Source organism: Oncorhynchus keta, chromosome 20 (genome assembly GCF_023373465.1).
Source record: "Oncorhynchus keta strain PuntledgeMale-10-30-2019 chromosome 20, Oket_V2, whole genome shotgun sequence".
Classification (NCBI taxonomy): Eukaryota; Metazoa; Chordata; class Actinopteri; order Salmoniformes; family Salmonidae; genus Oncorhynchus; species Oncorhynchus keta.
The window spans coordinates 11951185-11975433 of record NC_068440.1 but is presented as its reverse complement, the minus strand read 5'-3'; the positions used below and the strand labels follow the sequence as shown (position 1 = coordinate 11975433).

The following is a 24249-nucleotide window of genomic DNA, read 5'->3' as shown; positions in this document are numbered from 1 at the left end:
CCCCCCCCACGTTCAGCTGGAAGGTGGCGCATGGAACGCAAAAATATTCCTAAAAATATTTAACCTCCACACATTAACAAGTCCAATGGCTCAAATGAAAGATAAACACCTTGTTTATCTACCCAGCAAGTCAGATTTCTAAAATGTTTTACGGCGAAAACATAGCACATATTTATGTCAAACCACCACCGAAGACACAGCTAATTTGCATAGCCAAGTTGAAAGAAATATGCAATCAACAAACGCAGGATTAAAATAAAAATAATGCACTAACCTTTTGAAATCTTCATCAGATGACAGTAATATAACATGTTACACAGTACATTTATGTTTTTTTCAATAATATGCTATATATATCCATAAATCTCTGTTTACAATGATGCATCGTTCAAAAAATGCTACTCAAATGTCCTGAGAAATGACGATAGCTCCGGCAGATAACGTCAGCTAACAAGGAATACACATCATAAACTTTGACTAAATATGCATGTTCTACATATATATAGTTAGATACACTTCTTCTGAATGCAATCGCTGTGTTACATTTATTTTTAACGTTACAGGTTTCGTTCACTAGGCTATACTATGAGTCAGCGCTCAAAAAGTAGCATTATGGCTCCTCTATCTTGGAGTCCACTTAAACCCAAATTTACCACATAAATATTCCCTTACCTTTGCTGTTCTTCCATCAGAAGACCTGGAAGGAATTATACTTACCAAAAACAGTGTTTAGTTTTGCAGTCTGTGTCTTTCGGTTCTCAAACACGACACATTTCGGTTGAAATGTAGCCAAAAGTCAAGTGGATGCGCACCAAAATGTCGAACTTACATATTATATGTCGATTAAACTTGTCAAACTAACTTCATAATCAAGCTTTAACATGTTATAAAGCTGTACAGCAATCGTGAGGACGAACAGAAACGCATGCATTGTATAATCGATCTTGGAAAAAAGACAGGACCGGAGCAGAGCGCGCATAAAAGTGACCTGTTTTTTAGCGTGACGGAAAGGTTTCGCCCGCCAAAACTCTCATGAGCGGCGATTCTCACAATGAGAAGCCCCATTGAAAGCTGAGATCGCGCTGAAGACAGAGAGACTGTTCCCAGACCTGTAAGTGCTTGGGAAGGGTGGGAGCGATGACGTCAAAGTTGGGCCAACTTTTCTGATGACATGAGAGAGTTTGGGAGAATGACTGCCCTGAGAGTTCTGCTTTACATACAGACATAATTTAAACGGTTTTAGAAGCTTTAGAGTGTTTTCTATTCAATAAATTTATTTGCATATATTAGCAACTTTTGACAAAAAAATATTGTGTTTACTATGGGCACGCAATTACTCCAGATCAGATCAGCTGATCCACAAATAATAACAGATAATAAAAGAAGTTGGGCAATGGGAGAGAAAAGCATGACAAAGTTCATCAACCTACTAACAACGCTGGAAACAAGAAGCTTGCAGCTGACACATGAAGTGCTAGCGGAACGCAGACATCTTGAGGCTTGTATTGATGGGATAGAAGATCAGCCAAAGATAACCCTTGACAAACAGATAGAACTTAAAGAAATTCAAAATGTCTTGAAAGAAAACAAGGAAATGATAGATGCTCAAAGGGATTTTGAATTTCTGGTCACCACTAATGAGCTTGTAAGGGTTGATTCTGAAAAGATGTCAACCAACTGCAACAACTGTGAAATGACTTGTCATCTAAGGTGTCCATTAGCCCCACAGAAGCTGTTATTTCTTTGTGACGCCATGAGAAACCGCCAGTGTAAAATTTGCCCTGGAAAATGTTCCTGGAAAGATCATGTCAAAGAAAAGGTGGTATACCAGAGGGCCCCCAAAGTAGTGAAGAAAACATTCAATAATATCAAAGTTGAGTATGGACAGGGACTAGATGGAAAAATCACAGCGGAAGGTATGGAGGAAAAGATTCAGTCTGAGATAAAAGAAGCAGACGACAAAGGAATCGAACTGCTGGAGACTTCATACATATATGTGGCAAGACTGGAGGAGATTGCACTAAGGCCCAATCCATTGACAGCAGAGGAATACATTGATCTTCTGATTTATAGAGAAACAGAAAATATCAACAGGGTAAAGAAACTTCAGGAAATGAAGGCAAAAGCTCTGCTGATATCTTCAATGACCAAGGAAAAACTTGAACAAGGAACAGGATGAGTTCTTTAAAAAAATGAAAGGATGGACATCGCATGATTAGCTATACAAACCAGTAAGATTGTGTAAGGATTGATGGAATCATCTGGCCCAGCACATTGTCTGTTGTCAGGCCATCATGATAGAGAACCAATTCAAAAGTATTTTTTGATAGAAGAGGTCCTCAAACAAAAGCTGACATAGACACTGAGTGCACAAAACATTAGGAACATCTGCTCTTCACATGACATTACCTGACCAGGGGAATCCAGCTGTGATCCCTTATTGATGTCACCTGTTAAACCCACTTCAATCAGTGTAGATGAACGGGAGGAGACAGGTTAAAGAAGGATTTTTCAGCCTTGAGACAATTGAGTGAATGGCAAGACAAAAAAATGTAAGTGCTTTTGGTAGTAGGTGCAAAGCGCACTGATTTTAGTGTGTCAAGAACTGCAACGCTGACACTGCAACGCTGCTGAGTTTTTCATGCTCAGCAGTGTGTATCAAGAATGGTCCACTACGCAAAGGAAACCCATCCAACTTAACATAACTGTGGAAAGCATTGGAGTCAGCATGGGCCAGCATCCCTGTGGAACACTTTTGACACCTTGTAGAGTCCATGCCCCAACGATTTGAAGCTGTTCTGAGGGCAAACGTGGGTGCAAATCAACATATTTACAAGACGCACTATGTCGAGGGACATTTTTACTGCAACGTGATGATGTGATTATGCTCATAATGAAAATATCCAATAGGAGCATATTGGACTGCAACAATAGGTTAACAGTTGACAATGATTTGTGTATCAAACATCATTAGTTAGTTGGATACTAAGTCACAAAATGTATCTTGAAACTATTAAGTTGGTTCCTATACTGTAGTACTATACTGTAGTAGTAATGTTGATTGTGCAATACTTTTTAACTTTTTACAGTCAAACAGAATGTAGAGCAGTGGTGATGGGGAGACATTGCAATGTAATGGTCATTGTATGTTTTGTTTCAGTAGGTGTTTTTTTTACCAATTGTTTTCATTTCCATGTATTGAATCAATCACTCTTAAGAACATTCATAATGGAACATAACTGTTGAGGTGTCTTGTGACGACAGGCATTAGAATCAGCACTGTTATTGCACAAACAACTTTAGTAAACTTTAAATAGAATTTGCAGTGATTTCAAATTAGATCACCAAGGCTGCGGTTACAAAGGCAGCACAATATTTTTTTTCACTAATTGGTCTATTGAACAATCAGATCAGCTCTGAAAAATATCTGATGGAAAGATCTGATGTGATTGGTCAAAAGACCAATTAGTGGAAAAAATATCAGAATTGGGCTGTCAGTGTAAATGCAGCCTAAGATCCGGGTGGATTACATCCACATCTATCCACATCATGGAATTTTGTCTTTTTTTGTTTTCACATGTATAGCAATGCATCAGTCCACGTATGTCATGACTATGTTCTATTAAAAATGGTTTTATTTTCAACCAACATTATATCTAATTTAGATCATATATGCATATGAGCATCTTGCAAGTGAAGTTTGACTGATAATGCCTCGCAAGTGTCTGCATCTAATCGCAGGGGACCACCTGTTTGGAAGGTCTAATGGACAGCCTAACAGTCCAGGAAAATTAAGAATGCTTTTACACTACATTTTGCTGAGGTCTACAGCGATTGATCTGGATCCCTTTTTCTTAGCGTGACGAAAGCACTTTTAGGTTGTCACGCCCAGTGGGGATTGAAATAATTTTACTTTATATTACTTTACAATTTTACTTTAGAATTTTACTTTATTTTAATAATTGACTTTCCCTTTAGAATTGCTTAAAACAATATAAGCACCGCAAGCACTTCTGAACCATTCCCATTTGAGATAGGGACTAAACAAGGCTGACCACTGTCCCCACTCTTATTTTCCATGAGTCATCATGTTAGCAGAGATAATTAGAAAAGATATGGACATAACAGAGGTCACCATAAACCAACAGGAATTTAAACCTTTTCTATTTGCATATTTAACAGCTTTGGTAGTTATTCTCGGATGTTTCTTGAATATCAGATAGCACTGTTGTTTTACTCAAAATACTCAGGGTTTAATTTGTACTTTTAGAAAAAAGATTATACGAATCAAGATTAACGTAGAAGACGTCCCACAATCCCTGAATGTAGTTAAATCCTTAACAAAAGCATTCACATTTTTAGGATGCAATACCAGGAAGAATAAAACACAGCTCTACCATAAGCGCAATATAGTGTGTTCTGTATTAAATATTTGTAGGCCTACTACATACCATTTTTGCCCTGGTATTTCATGTTTAATTTACATTTTTATATATATATTTTTTTTACAGGCAATCAGCAAGCGCAATGAGTTCAGAATATAAACCCAGATCCAAGCTTCTGCATGCTGACATTATCAAAGATTGTAAACAAACCAGTCCAGGACCTCCAACAAAGTATCTTCTAATGACAGAGAAAGAGATTCTGCACGACAGTGAAAATATCAGGCGATGGACTTTTGGTAAAAAAGGACCCGAGCAAAATGAACCGAACGATATTGATGATGGGAGAAACAGGAGCAGGAAAATCAACCCTCATCAATGTGATGGTGAACTACATCCTTGGCGTTGATTGGGAGGATAAATACAGATTTGAAATCATTGCTGATGAGAGTCAAAGTCAAACTAGGTCACAAACAACTGCCATCACTGTGTATGAGATCTTTGGTCACGAAGGTGATCACATTCCATTTTCTCTAACCATCATTGACACTCCAGGATTTGGTGACACAAGCGGAATAGAGCAAGACAAACTCATCACAAAAAATCTACAGGAGCTGTTTCAATCTCCAAAAGGAGTCCACCACATTGACGCAGTGTGCTTTGTTGTAAAAGCTGCACAAGTGCGCCTCACACCTACACAGCTGTACATTTTTGATTCTGTCCTCTCAATTTTTGGAAAGGACATAGAAAATAACATTGTGGCACTCTTTTGCAGATAGTGGGGAGCCTTTAGTCCTTCAAGCACTGGTAATGGCAGAAGTTCCATGTGTCAGAAATTAACTTGGTACACCTGTTTACTTCTAATTCAACAATGTGTTTTCTGGTTTACAAATAGATGAAGATGATGAAGAACATAACGATGAAGATGATGAAGAGGAGGAGGAGGAGGAGGAAAATGATGAGGTGTGTCAATCATCTTGGAAAATGAGCATGAAAAACATGGCCATGTTTTTTGAATCACTATGTACAATGGAAGCAAAAAGCTTGGTATTAACACTTCAAGTTTTAGAGAAACGCAAACAGCTGGAAATGGAAATCCAGACATTAACAAAGCAGCTACAAGTTGCAATGCAGCGGGTAGAAGCACTGAGGAGGGTCAGCGACCAATTAGAACAACATGAAGAGGACATGGAAGCCAACAGAAACTTCTCCATTCTTTTAGATGTAAGTGTGAAGGAGAAATGTGCTGTAAACAAGAAGGCAACAAATTGTAATTCTTGCAGGGAAACTTGCCATCACCCTTGCACAGAATATTTTGGGTGTACACGCATGCAGCAAGACAGATGCACCGTCTGCATAAAGAAATGCAGCTGGAACGATCATTGTAAAGAGAAGTTCATTTATGTCTTTAAAACAGAAGAAGGTGAATCAACGTACCTAGACCTAAAGAGAAAGTATGAAGAATTGGAAGGTCAATCGCTGACAGCAAAGATGTTCCTCATCATCTTTTTGAATGAACTTCACCTGCAACTCATTGCCAGCTTCATCTTAATTCTTAAAATATACAGCATTGTTCAAAAACTGGATCAGATCGCTCTGAGACCAAATCCAATGAGCGCAGCCAAATACCTTGACCTCCTGATTGAAAAAGCGCAAAGGAATCACAACCCCGAGAGAGTCAAGACACTGACAGATATGAAAGAGCAAGAAAAGCTGAAGAATAACTTCGCCAATCTGGTTCATGAATAAGTGAGTAAATATTGGATTTAATGTCTTCTCCAATACCTCCGTGATTGGCAAACATATGGTTAACCTGCATTTTGTTCTGCTTTCCTGTCTTCTACAGGGGTGTATCCTGTCAGTAACCACCACATGAAGAGCTGAGAGTTAAGCCTACATAATGAATAATTATTAAGACATGTTTATAGTGCTAATGTCAAACTAAATTCACCATTACATAGTTGGGTCATCCATCCATTGGATCCTCTGCTCAACGTACAATTTATGTATAGTTAAACAAAATGATTCATTTTCATTACTCTTGTAAGTTTTCTGTAATGTGTGAAATATTTTTGTGAGATAATCCATTGATACTTTTATTCTATTGACGTAATATTTGTTCGAAAAATCGACATTCCGGTTTAGCATGTGAATGGAGAAGAATCTCGTAGACAAGGCGTTAATTTTGCCAAATTTGTACTTTGCATTCTACTTTCTTACATATCAGATTTGATTGTTGAGTTCATAAATTACCTTTTTTGACACAAATGTCACACGACTTGAGGAGCAGAAGACCTGTAACTAAAGTTTCAACCGCTATGGCAAACGTGAATGGTAATGGCGTCGACTCCAGTCGGTAATGGTAATGGCGTCGACTCCAGTCGGTAATGGTAATGGCTCCGACTCCAGTCTGGAAGTAGTCTTACCAGGACTCATATCACAGGAACAAACCATCTTTATAAAGGACAGATATTCATTTTTTAACATTCGGACACTGTTTAACATGATTTATTCTAAACAATTCTCCAACTCCCCTGAGGTGGTAATCTCCCTAGACGTCCATTTGACAGAATTGAAAGGGAATAGCTATTTGCTGTTCTTTAAAAAAAAAAAAAATGGGGGAAAAATTTTGCTCATGGATCCGTTTCTTGTATACATCTCCCCAGGCCAGTGTCTGTACCAATGACACCCGTTCTGATTATTTTGCTCTGGAACGTGGGACATGCCAAGGTTGCCCACTGTCCCCTTTATTATTTGCCGTCGCCATTGAGCCCCTTTCAGTAGCTTTACGGACATCTTCCTCTTTCCAAGGTGTAACACGGGAAGGAGTTGAACATAGGTTATCATTATATGCAGATGATTTGTTACTCTATGTAAGTAGCCCTGTAACCTGTTTACCTTCTATCCTTTCTATTCTGGAGAACTTTGTCTCCTTCTCCAGTTACAACCTGAATCTCCAGAAAAGTGAGTGCAGCAGCGCTGCAGCTCCAGCAGATAGATTTGCTCTTTCAGGTTAGCCGCTCTGGTTTCAAATACCTTGGATTGAAATTCATTATATGCTCTTTTGTTCTGCAAACTTTCCTCCCCTTTTTGCGCAAATGAAAACTGATTTTCAGAGATGGGGTAGCTTACCACGATCACTTATAGGAAGGATTAATGCTGTAAAAATGAACAGTTTACCCAAATTCTATTTCAATCTATCCCATTGTTTTTACCAAAGTGTTGTTGTTGTTTTTTAAAGTCAATCAATCAGGCGGTTACCACATTTATCTGGGGAGGAAAGGTACCCAGAGTCAATAGATCTTTACTTCAGAGATTCAAGTTTAGTGGAGGGCTGGCACTACCCAGCGTTTTATACTATTCCTGGGCAGCCAGCTTTCAGAAATTACCATTCTGGTTACATGCTCCAGATACCTCATGGTGCCACCTAAAGGCACATTCTTGTATTTTTGCTTCTCTTCTTGTGTTACTCTGCTTTTCTCTCCCAACATCCCCCTCTCTCTATACTCGCAAACCTGTAGTGCTTTCCACACTTAAGATTTGGTACCAGTTTCGACTGTATTTTAAATTCTCCTCTGCATCTACTATTGACAGGAATCACTTATTCCCCGCTTCTCTAATAGATAATGCTTTCTTTCACTGGAGGAGGAAAGGTAATAAAGTCCTTCCAAGACTTATATGTACATTTATTTTTTTCTAGTTTTCCCAAACTGGCCTCTAAATACTTTTTGCCTCCATCTCACTTTTTCTGTTACCTTCAAATTAGGCATTGTGTCTCCTCTCAATTTTCTGGCTTCCCTGCTCCACCCCCTTGCTAATCCTGGGATGGTATATTGACTCTATTACCTCGACAGAAAGCAGTAATTTCTCAGATCTATCTGTGTATTTTGTCATTGGACAAACACTCCACCAACAAAACAAAATCTGCTTGGCAATGGGAAATGGGTGTTGAATTTACACAGGAGTGGTGGGACGAGGCTATTGATAGGGAACGCTCCATTGCATCTTGAGCTCATCTTGGTCTCATACAATGTAAGGTTTTACATAGAGTGCATTTTTTCAAATCCAGATTGTCTGAAATATATCCAAATGTAAATGATGAGTGTGATAGATGTCATGTCTCACCATATGACCTTAGTCACATGTTCATTCAATGCTTTAAACTACAAAATTACTGGGATTCATTTTTTAAAACTTTATCTGGGGTGCTTGAAATGAACCTGCAGCAATGTACCTTGATAGCTGTTTTTGGTATTCCAGGAGACTTGTTCTCCTTGGATCCCAAACATGGCGATGCTTTTTACATCCTTATTAGCTCACCGTGGAATTCTTCTCCAGTGGAAGTCTGCTCAGTCCCCCTCTACTTCTCAATGGCTCTTCATGATGTTACTGATATTGAAGACATGTGCTCTAAACCCACTGGTCTTCATGATGTTACTGATACTGAAGACATGTTCTCTAAACCCACTGGTCTTCATGATGTTACTGATACTGAAGCCATGTGCTCTAAACCCACTGGTCTTCATGATGTTACTAATACTGAAGACATGTGTTCTAAATCCACTGGTCTTCATGATGTTACTGATACTGAAGCCATGTGTTCTAAATCCACTGGTCTTCATGATGTTACTAATACTGAAGACATGTGTTCTAAATCCACTGGTCTTCATGATGTAACCCTGCCCATGCAAATATTACGATACCACAGCTCATAATCTCCCAGCCTCAAACCCTATGGGACTGGGGCAGCTGTGTGAGTCTGACTTGGGCTGACGCGGGCTGGGGAACCAGAATTCACGCTGGACTTTGCATAACGTTCAAGTTGGGGACTTCACTCTCAGGTCTTTATAAAGCTATGAATTTAAATCAAAGCTTTAAAAAAATCAAAACCTATTCTGAATTTTGTTCAACATGTCCTTCAAAATAATGCATTTTCTACAGCTCGATACCCTTAGAGGTCCCAGTATGTTAACAATGATTTAACATTTTTGCAGAATATATTGAGAGATATGTACATTATCATAGTCCGTAGACAGTCTAACCAATTACATTATTGTATTGTTGTGTCATATTTCAAAGAATTTGTTATTAGAATATGGGAGACTCCGAAGGTCTGCAGCTAATGAGACGGAGCAGTTCCTCTTTAGCTGAGGGAGGTTTTTGTACGACGCTCTAACACTGTGTGAATGGAAAGCTGTTTCTCTGCTGACAGTAGTAATCTGCTGCATCTTCAGCCTGGACTCCACTGATGGTCAGAGTGTAATGAGTATAAGGACTACCAGATCCACTCCCACTGAAACGACCTGGAATCCCAGACTGACGGGTTGTAGCATAATAAACCAGGAGTTTAGGAGCTTCTCCAGGTTTCTGCAGGTACCAGTGGAGATTATTACTAGTACTTGAACTGGCTGTACAGCTGATAGAGACAACCTCTCCTGGACTAACAGACTGAGATTTAGGAGACTGAGTCAGAATTATATCTGCTGATGATTCTGAAAAATAAAACAAAATGCAAGAAAGGCTGATTTGTAAGATTATCACAACAACAATGATATTGTAAAGCATAGCATATCAAGCTAAATGTTAAAATGTTTTTTTTTAAATTCTATTATGTTAAATTAACAAATGAAGTGTAAATCTGAATCCAAATCCATAATGAATAAAAGTTGGTCAAAGTGTCTCTCACCCTGAACAAGGAGTCCCAGTGTTCCCAGCAGTAGAATCAGTGACATCATCATTGTGTTGTGTGTCAGTAGCTCTGAAAGGAGTGAACTGTCACTGATCAACACTGGGGTTTTAAAAGTATGTGGAGCAATGAGGCAGGACAGCTATGCAAATGTCTCATATTTTACACAAATGCGCACGCGCACACACACACACAGATAAAATAAGTCAGCCGTTTCCAAAAGTATGCTTACTGTATTTCAAATCTGAGAATACTAAAATCATAGACAAACTACACATGTAACAACTATTTCTTAAATGGGGCCTAGTTTGACTCGCTCACACAGTCTTTGATGCCCCTCAACAGTGGTTGTCAGTCCCGGGAGAAGGTAAACCAAGCTTAACAGTAGAATTGCTGCCTCTACATTATGTCCTTCAAACCTTTTCCTGGTGGACAGTAGTGGAGCTCTGTCTCTCTCCTCTCACCACAGTGTGTAATGGCAGTTTGAGAGACGGGTAAAGTGGGTGTTTTAATTTAAGTTAAAGGTCCACAGAACCTTATTTTTTAAAAGGTCACACACTCTATAGAACCATTCAATTGTTAGAAGCATATGTAGTGTGCAACTTTATTTCATTACTTTTATACAGTTTACTTTCCATTAGTCAGCACCTATTCAAGCATTACTGGGATGTGCTTCAGCTCGTGGTTTCATTACCCTATCGTAACCACAAAATATGATTTAAACTACCGTGCCATGTCGATCTCATGGACTGTCATTCTTGGCATCTACACTGGGGACTAAAGATTAGTGGCAGAGGGAGGAGGGAAGACTGACTCATATCAGTCATATCTGGTATCAGAGGTGTTGAGGGCTTCTCATTCATATAGAAATATAGACTATAGTGTTGAATACATGGTTTACAGTATCACTATTTAGGATTTTGCCTTTTTCTTGTTTTGAACCGAAAGGTATGATCCTTTGGTTGGGGATAAATTTGCCTGTCCATGTAGCAAATGTGTTACATCTGACATATATGTGTCACGTTCTGACCTTAGTTCCTTTGTTTTTGTCTTTGTTTAGTATGGTCAGGGCGTGAGTTGGGCTGGGCAGTCTATGTTTGTTTTTCTATGTTGGTTTTCTGTGTTCAGCCTAGTATGGTTCTCAATCAGAGGCAGGTGTCGTTAGTTGTCTCTGATTGAGAATCATTCTTAGGTAGCCTTTTTCTACCTGTGTTTTTGTGGGTGTTTGTCTTCCGTGTCAGTCGCCACGTGTGACTGTTTAGTTTCTTCACGTTTATTATTTTGTTCCAGTGTTCAGTTGTGTTTTTGAATAAATCAATATGGACACTTACCATGCTGATTTTTGGTCCGATCCTTACTCCTCAGACGAAGAGGAGGAAATCCATTACAATATGGCAAGTTCTACCTTTAATTTGGTATAGAAACATTTTGTTTGGTAGTGTTGGCAAGTTGTCTCACTTCTTCTTGTGGCTTAGAATGAAACGGAAATGGTTGAACCCATGTTGGGCATCAGAGTTGTGCAAGGTATGAAATGCATGTTTTTCTTGCTCTATTTAGGCAGAAATGGTGTTGCATACATCTAATGTGTTTTTCCATTGTGCTTAATGCTAAAATACCTGTCAAGATTTTGACAGCATGAGGCAACTTAACAAGTGTGATGAAGTCATTTAACACATTATGGGAAGTTGGAGCTCCTCTGAACGACAGCAGAAGTAGCATACTGTAAGAGAAATAAAACATCTATTTATTAATTAAAACTAAATCTATTTATTCATGCATGGGACATATGAGAAGCAATATAATTTAGGATTTGACCAATGGAGGTCAAGCTTGAATGGGGGTTAGATCACCAAAGGAACAAATCTAGGCTACCCTGTAGATCCACGGAAAGTACAGGCTATACAGACAGCTTGCAGGCGGTCCAGAATCCAGCCAGGCAGGAGAGTATAGATCCACACCGGTATCGCAGGTTCATCTGTACAAGATGTCGGAGGACGCCAGGTTCAGCATGAGACACAGGGTAAATTTGGGGTGTTGGGAAGAGCTGCGCAGGATGACCACCAGAACAGCTAAAGTTTAAGTCAGAAGTTAGGTTGGGGTCATTAAAACTCGTTTTTCAATCACTCCACAAATTTCTTGTTAACAAACTATAGTTTTGGCAAGTCGGTTAGGACATGTACTTTGTGCATGACACAAGTCATTTTTACAACAATTGTTTACAGACAGATTATTTCACTTATAATTCACTGTATTACATTTCCAGTGGGTCAGACGTTTACATACACTAAATTGACTTTGCCATTAAACAGCTTGGAAAATTACTGAATTATGTCATGGCTTTAGAAGCTTCTGATAGGCTAATTGACATCATTTTAGTCAATTGGAGGTGTACCTGTGGATGTATTTCAAGGCCTACCTTCAGACTTGGTGCCTCTTTGCTTGACATCATGGGGAAATCTAAAGAAATCAGCTAAAACCCCTAAATAAATTGTAGACCTCCACAAGTCTGGTTCATCCTCGGGAGCAATTTCCAAACGCCTGAAGGTACCATGTTCATCTGTACAATCAATAGTACACAGGTATAAACATGGGACCACGCAGCCATCCTACTGCTCAGGAAGGAGACGCGTTCTGTCTCCTAGAGATGAATGTTCTTTGGTGCGAAAGGTGCAAGTCAATCCCAGAACAACAGCAAAGGACCTTGTGAAGTTGCTGGAGGAAATGGGTACAAAATGATCTATATCAACAGTAAAACGAGTCCTATATCGACATAACCTGAAAGGCCTCTCAGCAAGGAAGAAGCCACTGCTCTGAAACCGCCAGAAAGACAGCCAGACTAGGGTTTGCATCTACACATGGGGACAAAGATGGTACTTTTTGGAGAAAGGTCCTCTGGTCTGATGAAACGAAAATAGAACTGTTTGGCCATAATGACCCTCATTATGTTTGGAGGAAAAAGGGGGAGGCTTGCAAGCTGAAAAATAGCATGTTGTCGGGGTGCTTTGCTGCAGGAGGGATTGGTGCACTTCACAAAATAGATGGCATCATGAGGCAGGAACATTATGTGGATATATTGAAGCAACATCTCCTCAAGACATCAGTCAGGAAGTTAAAGCTTGGTCGCAAATGGGTCTTCCAAATGAACAATGACCCCAAGCATACTTCCAAAGTTGTGGTAAAATGGCTTAAGGACAACAAAGTAAAGGTATTGGAGTGGCCATCACAAAGCCCTGACCTCAATCCAATAGAAAATTTGTGGGCAGAACTGTAAAAGCATGTGCAAGCAAGCAGGCCTACAAACCTGACTCAGTTACACCAGCTCTGCCAGGAGGAATGGGCCAAAATTCACCCAACTTACTGTGGGAAGCTTGTGGAAGGCTACCCGACACGTTTGACCCAGGTTAAACAATTTAATGGCAATGCTACCAAATACTAATTGAGTGTATGTAAACTTCTGACCCACTGGGAATGTGATTAAATGAATTTAAGCTGAAATAAATCATTCTCTCTCCTATTGACATTTCACATTCTTAAAATAAAGTGGTGATCCTAATTTACAAAAAACAGGGAATATTTACTAGGATTAAATGTCAGGAATTGTGAAAAAAAATGAGTTTAAATGTATTTGGCTAAGGTGTATGTAAACTTCTGACTTCAACTGCATGTTACCTGAGGCCCAGCGCACAGCCCCAGGACGATTTTCGAAAACAAGGGGCCTACATGTGGGAAGGTTGGACCCATGCTGGAGGTGTTGGAGTTCAGGTGTTCCATGATGAAAAATAAGAGATCTAAGAGCTATCTAGAAGACAGTAGACTTTAGACATCTAATTCTTTGTTTCTTGAAAATAATGGAGGCTGTTAGCAGTTTCTTCACTAGAAAAGTCTGCTTGAGTTTCTCTTCTCATGAGCTCATGTCATAGAGTGATAATATGTGAAAGGTGTGGGATTACTACCTCTGGTCAGATTCCTCCTGATGAGCTGTGGGAGTTTTTTTGTTGCACATTTACCCATTTTTCTCCCCAATTTGTAGTTCGTCTTTTCCCATCGCTACAACTCCTCTACGGACTCGGGAGAAGCGTATGTCGAGAGACATGCTTCCTCCAAACCCCCTGTCAAGCCACACTGCGTCTTGACACACTGCTCACTTAAGCCGGAAGCCAGCCGTACCAATGTGTTGGAGGAAACACCTTCCAGCTGGCAACCAGGGTCAGCTTGCAGGCTCCTGGCCCACTACAAGGAGTCGCTAGAGCGTGTTGGGACAAGGACATTTCTGACCTTGCATACTGTATAGATGCATCGATGATCATATGAGACAAGAAACTAAGATTCAAGATTAAATGAATACTATGCATGATCATGAGTCACAATTTTTGTGAATGGCTGAATTTACCTTTTCTTTGGACCTCGAGCAATTCGTTTTGGTTCATAGACCCTGTCTTGTAAAACGTCTCAGTATTCATTATATTGTAATGTGTCTTTTAAGTGTATAGAATTGTTGAAAGATGGTTATATTCAACTCACATTTTCTCCTTCAGCATTCAGCTGCAAAGTATTGCTTAGTTTCGCTATCTATTTCCTGTTTTGCTATCTTATTTGATCTAATGTGCCATTTTATATGCTGTGTTAAATGTTATTTGCTATCTGTTAATGTCTTGCTGTCTTGCGAAGAAAGCCTGTTCTGCAGTTCATATCAATATATGTTTATTTTCAATTTGTGATAGAATGTCTTGTAAATTACACTTAATTTTCTAAAACATTTTAGTGAGTCTTTTTTAAATTAAATGTATAATATATGTTTACAGTCAACTGGAATTTACTTCCTTAGCACAGGCATTTTATCAACCGGTTTTAAATAAATTAATAAATGAATAATTTTTCATACGTTCTTCAAAACAATCATATGAATTAATAATGAAATGCAGTTTGATTCATAGGATTTTATTCCATTATAATAAAGTATGCTAACATATTTTAAATAGTTTAATGTATTTTCAGTCATCTGGTGTAGTTATAATAAGCTTCAATAGCTAGTCAAAGGGAAGTGAGAGTGACAGTGAAACTAACTGTCTGTTTGTTTGAGGAACAGAAACCTACTGATGGACAAGGCCTTCATTTACTGCTAAGATGTAAAACTGCATCATTATTGTCGTATCAGTCTTGTGATTGATAGTTCCCTTGCCCTTAACTTCCCACCTGTCTCCTAGGTGATGTTCTTCCCACCCTGACAGTCCTGCCCCCCTCCAGTGTGGAGCTGCAGCAGGGGAAGGCCACTCTCATGTGCCTGGCCAACAAGGGCTCCCCCTCAGACTGGAAGCTGAGCTGGAAGTTGGAAGTTAGCAGCAGTAACACCTGGGAGGTGACCGGGAACCCTGGCGTCCTGGAGAAGGACGGCCACTACAGCTGGAGCAGCACCCTGACCCTCCCTGTTGACCAGTGGAAGAAGGTGGGCTCTGTGACCTGTGAGGCCACCCAGAGCTCCCAGTCTCCGCTCTCTGAGGAGAGACCAGTGTTCTGAAGGAGTTCCCCCCTCTGAACCTCGTCTTCTTACTGTTCCAGCAATACTAGCACACTTGTCTAATGCTGGGCTGGACCCTGTATGGGAAATCTTCCTCCACCTGGATCTTGTAGCATTATGGAACAAACAACAATGAGAGCTCTGTTTGGCTTTCACTAGGCAAGTCAGTTAACAACAAATTCTTATTTTCAATGACAGCCTAGGAACAGTGGGTTATCTGCCTTGTTCAGGGGCAGAACGACATATTTTTACATTGTCAGCTCAGGGATTTGCTCGTGCAACCTTTCGGTTTAAAGTCCAACGCTCAACCCACTAGGCTACCTGCCACACATGTATTCTGAACCTAATTACTGTAATGCTGTTGGTTCTGACATGTTGAGATGATAGAGGTTAAATTTTTAAAATTGTTTGCCTGGATATCATTATTTAATGAGTTTTACCATTAGACATTGAGATACTTTCGATTTATTGCATTTGAATAAAGAATGATGAGCTCTCTGCCCTGGAAATAGATTTTACAAATACATTTTACTCATCAGCCTTTCTCAATGAATGTTTGGCTGATTGGGCCACATTTGGTACCAGTCAAAATGATATCTACAGTGATACTAACACTGAAGCCATGTTCTCTAAACTCATCAGTCGTTATGATGTTACCAGAGCCATGTATTAGAGAGAATATTGAGGTTTCTGCATTATGATGTATTTACATGACACTTCAACATTCTGTGGCAGGCATAGTAGATCCCCATTAACATTACAACGATGCTGTGTAACTGAATGTCTAGAATTAGAATAATATTACAAACTCTAAAAGTTGGCCTAAGTCTCTAAATATATGACTCTGGATGTTACCAATACTGAAGCCATGTGCTCCAAGCTCAACGGAACTCTCTGGGAACAGGTGAACATCTGGCCATGTTACTGCTGTATTCTGGGAGTGTCACCCTTCACATCCAAATCTGAGTTTCAACCCCACCACAGCTCACAATCTCCCAGCCTCAAACCCTCTGGGACTGGGGCAGCTGTGTGTCTGACTAAAGAACAGAACATGGGCTGGGGAAGCAGACTTTACACTGGACTTTGCATAACGTTTTAAATCGGGGAATTCACAGTATTTTTATGGCTTTGTATACAGTATGTAGACCACATTTGTGACATGTATAATAATCTTATTAAAGCAGAGTTCATCTCAGCCTATGCCTCCCTCCAGTCCCTCGACTTCTTGGCACTGACGGAAACATGGATCACCACAGATAACACTGCTACTCCTACTGCTCTCTCCTCGTCCGCCCACGTGTTCTCGCACACCCCGAGAGCTTCTGGTCAGCGGGGTGGTGGCACCGGGATCCTCATCTCTCCCAAGTGGTCATTCTCTCTTTCTCCCCTTACCCATCTGTCTATCCCCTCCTTTGAATTCCATGCTGTCACAATTACCGGCCCTTTCAAGCTTAACATCCTTATCATTTATCGCCCTCCAGGTTCCCTCGGAGAGTTCATCAATGAGCTTGATACCTTGATAAGCTCCTTTCCTGAGGACGGCTCACCTCTCTCAGTTCTGGGCGACTTTAACCTCCCCACGTCTACCTTTGACTCATTCCTCTCTGCCTCCTTCTTTCCACTCCTCTCCTCTTTTGACCTCACCCTCTCACCTTCCCCCCCTACTCACAAGGCAGGCAATACGCTCGACCTCATCTTTACTAGATGCTGTTCTTCCACTAACCCCATTGCAACTCCCCTCCAAGTCTCCGACCACTACCTTGTATCCTTTTCCCTCTCGCTCTCATCCAACACTTCCCACACTGCCCCTACTCGGATGGTATCGCGCCGTCCCAACCTTCGCTCTCTCTCCCCCGCTACTCTCTCCTCTTCCATCCTATCATCTCTTCCCTCTGCTCAAACCTTCTCCAACCTATCTCCTGATTCTGCCTCCTCAACCCTCTCCTCCCTTTCTGCATCCTTTGACTCTCTATGTCCCCTATCCTCCAGGCCGGCTCGGTCCTCTCCTCCCGCTCCGTGGCTTGACGACTCATTGCGAGCTCACAGAACAGGGCTCCGGGCAGCCGAGCGGAAATGGAGGAAAACTCGCCTCCCTGCGGACCTGGCATCCTTTCACTCCCTCCTCTCTACATTTTCCTCCTCTGTCTCTGCTGCTAAAGCCACTTTCTACCACTCTAAATTCCAAGCATCTGCCTCTAACCCTAGGAAGCTCTTTGCCACCTTCTCCTCCCTCCTGAATCCTCCTCCCCCTCCGCCCCCCTCCTCCCTCTCTGCAGATGACTTCTTCAACCATTTTGAAAAGGTCGACGACATCCGATCCTCGTTTGCTAAGTCAAACGACACTGCTGGTTCTGCTCACACTGCCCTACCCTGTGCTCTGACCTCTTTCTCCCCTCTCTCTCCAGATGAAATCTCGCGTCTTGTGTCGGCCGGCCGCCCAACAACCTGCCCGCTTGACCCTATCCCCTCTCTTCTCTAGACCATTTCCGGAGACCTTCTCCCTTACCTCACCTCGCTCATCAACTCATCCCTGACCGCTGGCTACGTCCCTTCCGTCTTCAAGAGAGCGAGAGTTGCACCCCTTCTGAAAAAAAACTACACTCGATCCCTCCGATGTCAACAACTACAGAACCAGTATCCCTTTCTTTTCTCTCCAAAACTCTTGAACGTGCCGTCCTTGGCCAGCTCTACCGCTATCTCTCTCAGAATGACCTTCTTGATCCAAATCAGTCAGGTTTCAAGACTAGTCATTCAACTGAGACTGCTCTTCTCTGCATCACGGAGGCGCTCCGCACTGCTAAAGCTAACTCTCTCTCCTCTGCTCTCATCCTTCTAGACCTATCGGCTGCCTTCGATACTGTGAACCATCAGATCCTCCTCTCCACCCTCTCCGAGTTGGGCATCTCCGGCGCGGCCCACGCTTGGATTGCGTCCTACCTGACAGGTCGCTCCTACCAGGTGGCGTGGCGAGAATCTGTCTCCTCACCACGCGCTCTCACCACTGGTGTCCCCCAGGGCTCTGTTCTAGGCCCTCTCCTATTCTCGCTATACACCAAGTGACTTGGCTCTGTCATAACCTCACATGGTCTCTCCTATCATTGCTATGCAGACGACACACAATTAATCTTCTCCTTTCCCCCTTCTGATGACCAGGTGGCGAATCGCATCTCTGCATGTCTGGCAGACATATCAGTGTGGATGACGGATCACCACCTCAAGCTGAACCTCGGCAAGACGGAGCTGCCCGTTCCATGATCTCGCCATCACGGTTGACAACTCCATTGTGTCCTCCTCCCAGAGCGCTAAGAACCTTGGCGTGATCCTGGACAACACCCTGTCGTTCTCAACTAACATCAAGGCGGTGGCCCGTTCCTGTAGGTTCATGCTCTACAACATCCGCAGAGTACGACCCTGCCTCACACAGGAAGCGGCGCAGGTCCTAATCCAGGCACTTGTCATCTCCCGTCTGGATTACTGCAACTCGCTGTTGGCTGGGCTCCCTGCCTGTGCCATTAAACCCCTACAACTCATCCAGAACGCTGCAGCCCGTCTGGTGTTCAACCTTCCCAAGTTCTCTCACGTCACCCCGCTCCTCCGCTCTCTCCACTGGCTTCCAGTTGAAGCTCGCATCCGCTACAAGACCATGGTGCTTGCCTACGGAGCTGTGAGGGGAACGGCACCCCAGTACCTCCAGGCTCTGATCAGGCCCTACACCCAAACAAGGGCACTGCGTTCATCCACCTCTGGCCTGCTCGCCTCCCTACCACTGAGGAAGTACAGTTCCCGCTCAGCCCAGTCAAAACTGTTCGCTGCTCTGGCCCCCCAATGGTGGAACAAACTCCCTCACGACGCCAGGACAGCGCAGTCAATCACCACCTTCCAGAGACACCTGAAACCCCACCTCTTTAAGGAATACCTAGGATAGGATAAGTATTCCTTCTCACCCCCCTAAAAGATTTAGATGCACTATTGTAAAGTGGCTGTTCCACTGGATGTCATAAGGTGAATGCACCAATTTGTAAGTCGCTCTGGATAAGAGCGTCTGCTAAATGACGTAAATGTAGTACTTTAATGGAATCGATATGACTGTATTCACTCCTTCAAGGTTGGAGGGGTAAAGAAGTTGAGTAGGGCATAAATAGTTGGGTTCGGACTGGATCAACATTCATGCTATTGCGTAATGAAATGAGTGCTTCTTACAATATGAAGTTGAATCAAAGCGTGAAAAAATATCTAAACCTCTTCTGAATTTTGTTCAACGTCTTTCAAAAGAAAGCATTTTCTACAGCTGTATCCTTAGTGGTCCCAGTGTGTTAAACAAAGATTTAACATTTGCAGAATATTTTGAGTTATGTACAGTATCATAATCCATAGACAAGCCTAAACAATTACATTATTGTAGTGTCATATTTTGAAAAATTGGTGTTTAGAATACTTTAGAATAAGGGAGACTCCGTTCCTCTTTAGCTGAGGGAGGTTTTTGTACGACGCTCTAACACTGTGTGAACGGAAAGCTGGCACCCTGCTGACAGTAGTAATCTCCTGCATCTTCAGCCTGGACTCCACTGATGGTCAGAGTGTAATGAGTATAAGAACTACCAGATCCACTCCCACTGAAACGACCTGGAATCCCAGACTGACGGGTTGTAGCATAATAAACCAGGAGTTTAGGAGCTTCTCCAGGTTTCTGCAGGTACCACTGGAGAAAATCACTAGTACTTGAACTGGCTGTACAGCTGATAGAGACAGTCTCTCCTGGACTAACAGACTGAGATTTAGGAGACTGAGTCAGAATTATATCTGCTGATGATTCTGAAAGATAAACCAAAGTGGAAAAAGGTTGATTAATAAGGTTATCACAACAACAAGCATATCGTAAAGCATAGCCTTTTAAGCAAAATGTTAAATAAAAAAACAGTCAAATAAACAAATGAAGTGTAACTCTGAAGCCAAATCCATAATGATTCAAAGTCAGTCAGTGTCTCTCACCCTGAACAAGGAGCCCCAGTGTCCCCAGCAGTAGAATCAGTGACATCATCATTGTGCTACGTTTCAGTGGCTCTGAAGGAGTGAACAGTCACTGATCAACACTGGGGTTTTAAAAGTACGTGGAGCAATGAGGCAGGACAGATATGCAAAGCTTTCATATTTTACGCACATACATGCACCGTGCACACACACCGATAAATGACGTCAGCAGTTTCCAAAAGTAGGCCTAGTGTGTATCATATTTGAGAACTAAAATCATAAACCACACAATGTAACAACTATATCTTAAATGAGGCCTAGTTTGACCCACTTACACAGTGGTTGTCTGCCTCAGAAGGTCAATTAAGTTTAACAGTAGAATTACTGCCTGTATGTTTCAGACCTTCTCAAGATGGAGAGTAGTGGTGCTCTGTCACCCTCCTCTGACCACACTGCGTAATGGCCGTTTGTGTGATGTGTAGAGCGGGTTTTTAACTTTAAGTTCAAGGTCCTCCAGATCCGTATAAAAAGAAAGTCACAGACTACACATACCCATTCAATTGTTGGGAGTATATGTAGTGTACATCTTTCATTCTTTCGTTTTATACAGTTTTCTTCATACAGTCAGCACCTCTACAAAACATTTTGTGGTGTGCGTAACCCTATCATAATCAAAATGGTTCTAGTTTCAAACTATGTTTTGTATTGTGTCGTTCTCATGTATGGTCAATCCTTGCATCTACACTGGGGACTAATGATTGGTGGCAGAGGGAGGAGGGTGTACTGACAGAGTCATATAAGTCATATCAGAGGTGTTGAGGGCTTCTCTTTCATATAAAACATATAGCTTATAGTGTTGAATACAAGGTTTATAGTATCAATATTGAGGATTTAGCCTTTTTTCTCATTTTGAAAGGAAAGGCATAATCCTTTGGATGGGGATAAAGTTGTTTGTCCATGTATCAGGTGTTTTTACATCTGAAATACAGTGTTGGCGAGTCGTCTCACTTCTTGTTGTGGCTTAAACTGAAACTAACATGGTTGAACCCATGTTTGGCATCAGAGTGGTGTACGGTTTGAAATTCATGCTTTTATTGATCTATTTAGGCAGAAATGTTGTTGCATACATCTAGTGTGTTTTTCCATGGTGCTCACTGATTATGTACCTGTCAAGATCTTGATGTAGAATGAGGCACGCAGTACTGTATGTGTCACGATCGTTATAAGGAGTGGACCAAGATGCAGCGTGGTATGTTTCCATGCTTTTATTTGGAAGAGAAACTTAAAGCAGAGAAACTTAAAGCACAAAAATAATAAAGCGAATAAACGAAACGTGAAGCTACATGCAGTGCAGAAAGCAACTACACACAAACATAGTCAAGATCCCACAAATACAATGGGGAAATGGCTACCTAAACATGATCCCCAATCAGAGACAACGATAAACAGCTGCCTCTGATTGGGAACCATATCAGGCCAACATAGATATAATTCCACAAGATAACTCTTAATCACACCCCGACCTAACCAACATAGAGAATAAACAGCTCTCTATGGTCAGGGCGTGACAGTATGATGAAATATTCCAACACTCTGGGAAGTTAGAGCTCCTCTGAACCAAAGCAGAACTAGCCTACCTGTAGACTACTTCAAGATAAATAAAACAAATATTTATTCATGAAATCCAAATCCATTTCTTTATGTATAGGAGAGCTGAGGAGCAATAGAATATGGATTTGACCAATGGAGGTCAACCTTGAAGGGCGATAGGTCACCAAAGGAACAAATCTAGGCTACCAGATGGATACATAGAAAGTCCAGGTTAGCCTCCCGGATGGCGCAGTGGTTTAAGGCACTGCGCCACCCGGGAGCTGTGCCACCAGAGTCTCTGGGCTCGAGCCCAGGCTCTGTCGTGACCGGGAGGCCCATGGGGTGGCGCACAATTGGCCTAGCGTTATCCGGGTTAGGGAGGGTTTGGCCGGCAGGGATATCCTTGTCTCATCGTGCACTAGCAACTCTGGCGGGTTGGGCACAGTGCACGCTAACCAGGTTGCTAGGTGTATGGTGTTTCCTCTTACACATTGGTGTGGCTGGCTTCTGGGTTGGATGCGTGCTGTGTTAAGAAGCAGTGTGGCTTGGTTGGGTTGTGTTTCGGAGTGATGAGACAAGACAGTAACTACTAAACATTTGGATAACATGCAATTGGGGAGAAAAAGTGAGTAAAACAAATTATTAAAAATAAAATAAAGGTACAGGCTATACAGACCCAGAGTCAGCAACCCAACACCTTACAAATGTATATTTCGTTTTGGGAGTACCTGCATCCTGCGCTCAGACGATTACTTGGCCTCCTTTGTAAGATGAAGACGTACAAGAAGGGGTCCAGGCAGCTGTTGATAAACGTAAAGCTCCGGACGACATGTGCTGCTGCGCTCCTGTGGCACAGCAGCACTGCCGACGCCTCAATTGGGCAGTTCAACCGCCGGTGGAGGCAGATGTAGGACATGACCACAGAGAATGGGACCACGAACTTCAGTAGGGTCTCCAAGACAAGGACAACTGCTCTTTCAGCATCGGAGCCTGTGTGTCACCTGCACTTGAGCTTGCCATCGTCTACTTTGTGAGTGGCCACATCGGGGGAAGTCAGGATGCAGGCGAGCCACCACAGGGCCAGGAACAGCGCCGCCTCCCCTTGGCTCCACTTCTGTGGGTAGAGCATGTGGAGATGGCGCTGGATGCCGATTAGAGTGGAAAATGGCTAGCTTACAGGGGACACTGCGCAGAGTCCAGCCGTGCAGGAATGTATAGATCCGCACCGGCACCGTGGTTAGGAACAGGATGTCGGGGGACGCTGGGTTCAGCATGAGGCACAGGGTGAAGTTAGGGCAATGGGATGAGTGGCGCAGGATGACCACCAGGCGAGCTATGTTAACAGGAAGGCCCAGCGCACAGCACAGCTGCAAGACGGAGTACAAAATCTAGCAGCCCGAATTTGAAAGTGACAGACTGGTCCCTTATGGCTCAGTAGGTAGAGCATGTTGCTTGCAACACCAGCGTTGTGGGTTTGATTCCCATCGGGGACCAGTACAAAAATCTGTACACTCACTACTGTAAGTCGCTCTGGATAAAAGTATCTGCTTAATTATGAAAATGAAACATTATTGACGATAACCTGGTGTTGAGAAAATATATGTGTTATGGCTTTTCAACCTCTGCCATATCATGGATTCATCGCTATCTATCTAATAGTACTCAGATGATTTTCTTTAATGGAAGATTCTCTAATGTCAAACATGTCAAGTGTGGTGTACCGCAGGGCAGCTCTCTAGTTCCTCTACTCTTTTCCATTTTTAGCAATGACCTGCCACTGGCATTAAACAAGGCATGAGTGTCCATGTATGCTGATGATTCAACCATATACGCATCAGCAACCACAGCTAATGAAGTCACTGAAACCCTTAACAAAGGGTTGCAGTCTGTTTTGGATTGGGTGGCCAGTAATAAACTGGTCCTGAACATCTCTAAAACTAAGAGCAATGTATTTGGTACAAATTATTCCCTAAGCTCTAGACCTCAGATGAATCTGTAAATGAATGGTGTGGCTGTTGAGGAGACTAAATTACTTGGTGTTACCTTAGTTTCAAAACTGTCATGGCCAAAACATATATATTCAATGGTTGTAAAGATGGGGAGAGGTT

The 24249-nt window shown here is 42.0% G+C and overlaps 2 pseudogenes and 1 gene segment (V, D, J or C); 2 read left to right on the top strand and 1 right to left on the bottom strand.

Annotated features, from left to right (window-relative positions):
- Window positions 1-6: 6 nt before the first annotated feature.
- LOC118398953 (uncharacterized) lies at window positions 7-6258 on the top strand (annotated as a pseudogene).
- Window positions 6259-11442: 5184 nt separating this feature from the next.
- Window positions 11443-16792, top strand: LOC118399411 (immunoglobulin kappa constant-like; annotated as a pseudogene).
- A 2775-nt stretch (window positions 16793-19567) lies between these two features.
- On the bottom strand, window positions 19568-20659 carry LOC127909864 (immunoglobulin kappa variable 3-15-like). The segment is given in 2 exon segments: window positions 19568-20395; window positions 20573-20659. Coding segments are annotated over 2 exon segments (372 nt in total).
- Between the last annotated feature and the right edge of the window lie 3590 nt (window positions 20660-24249).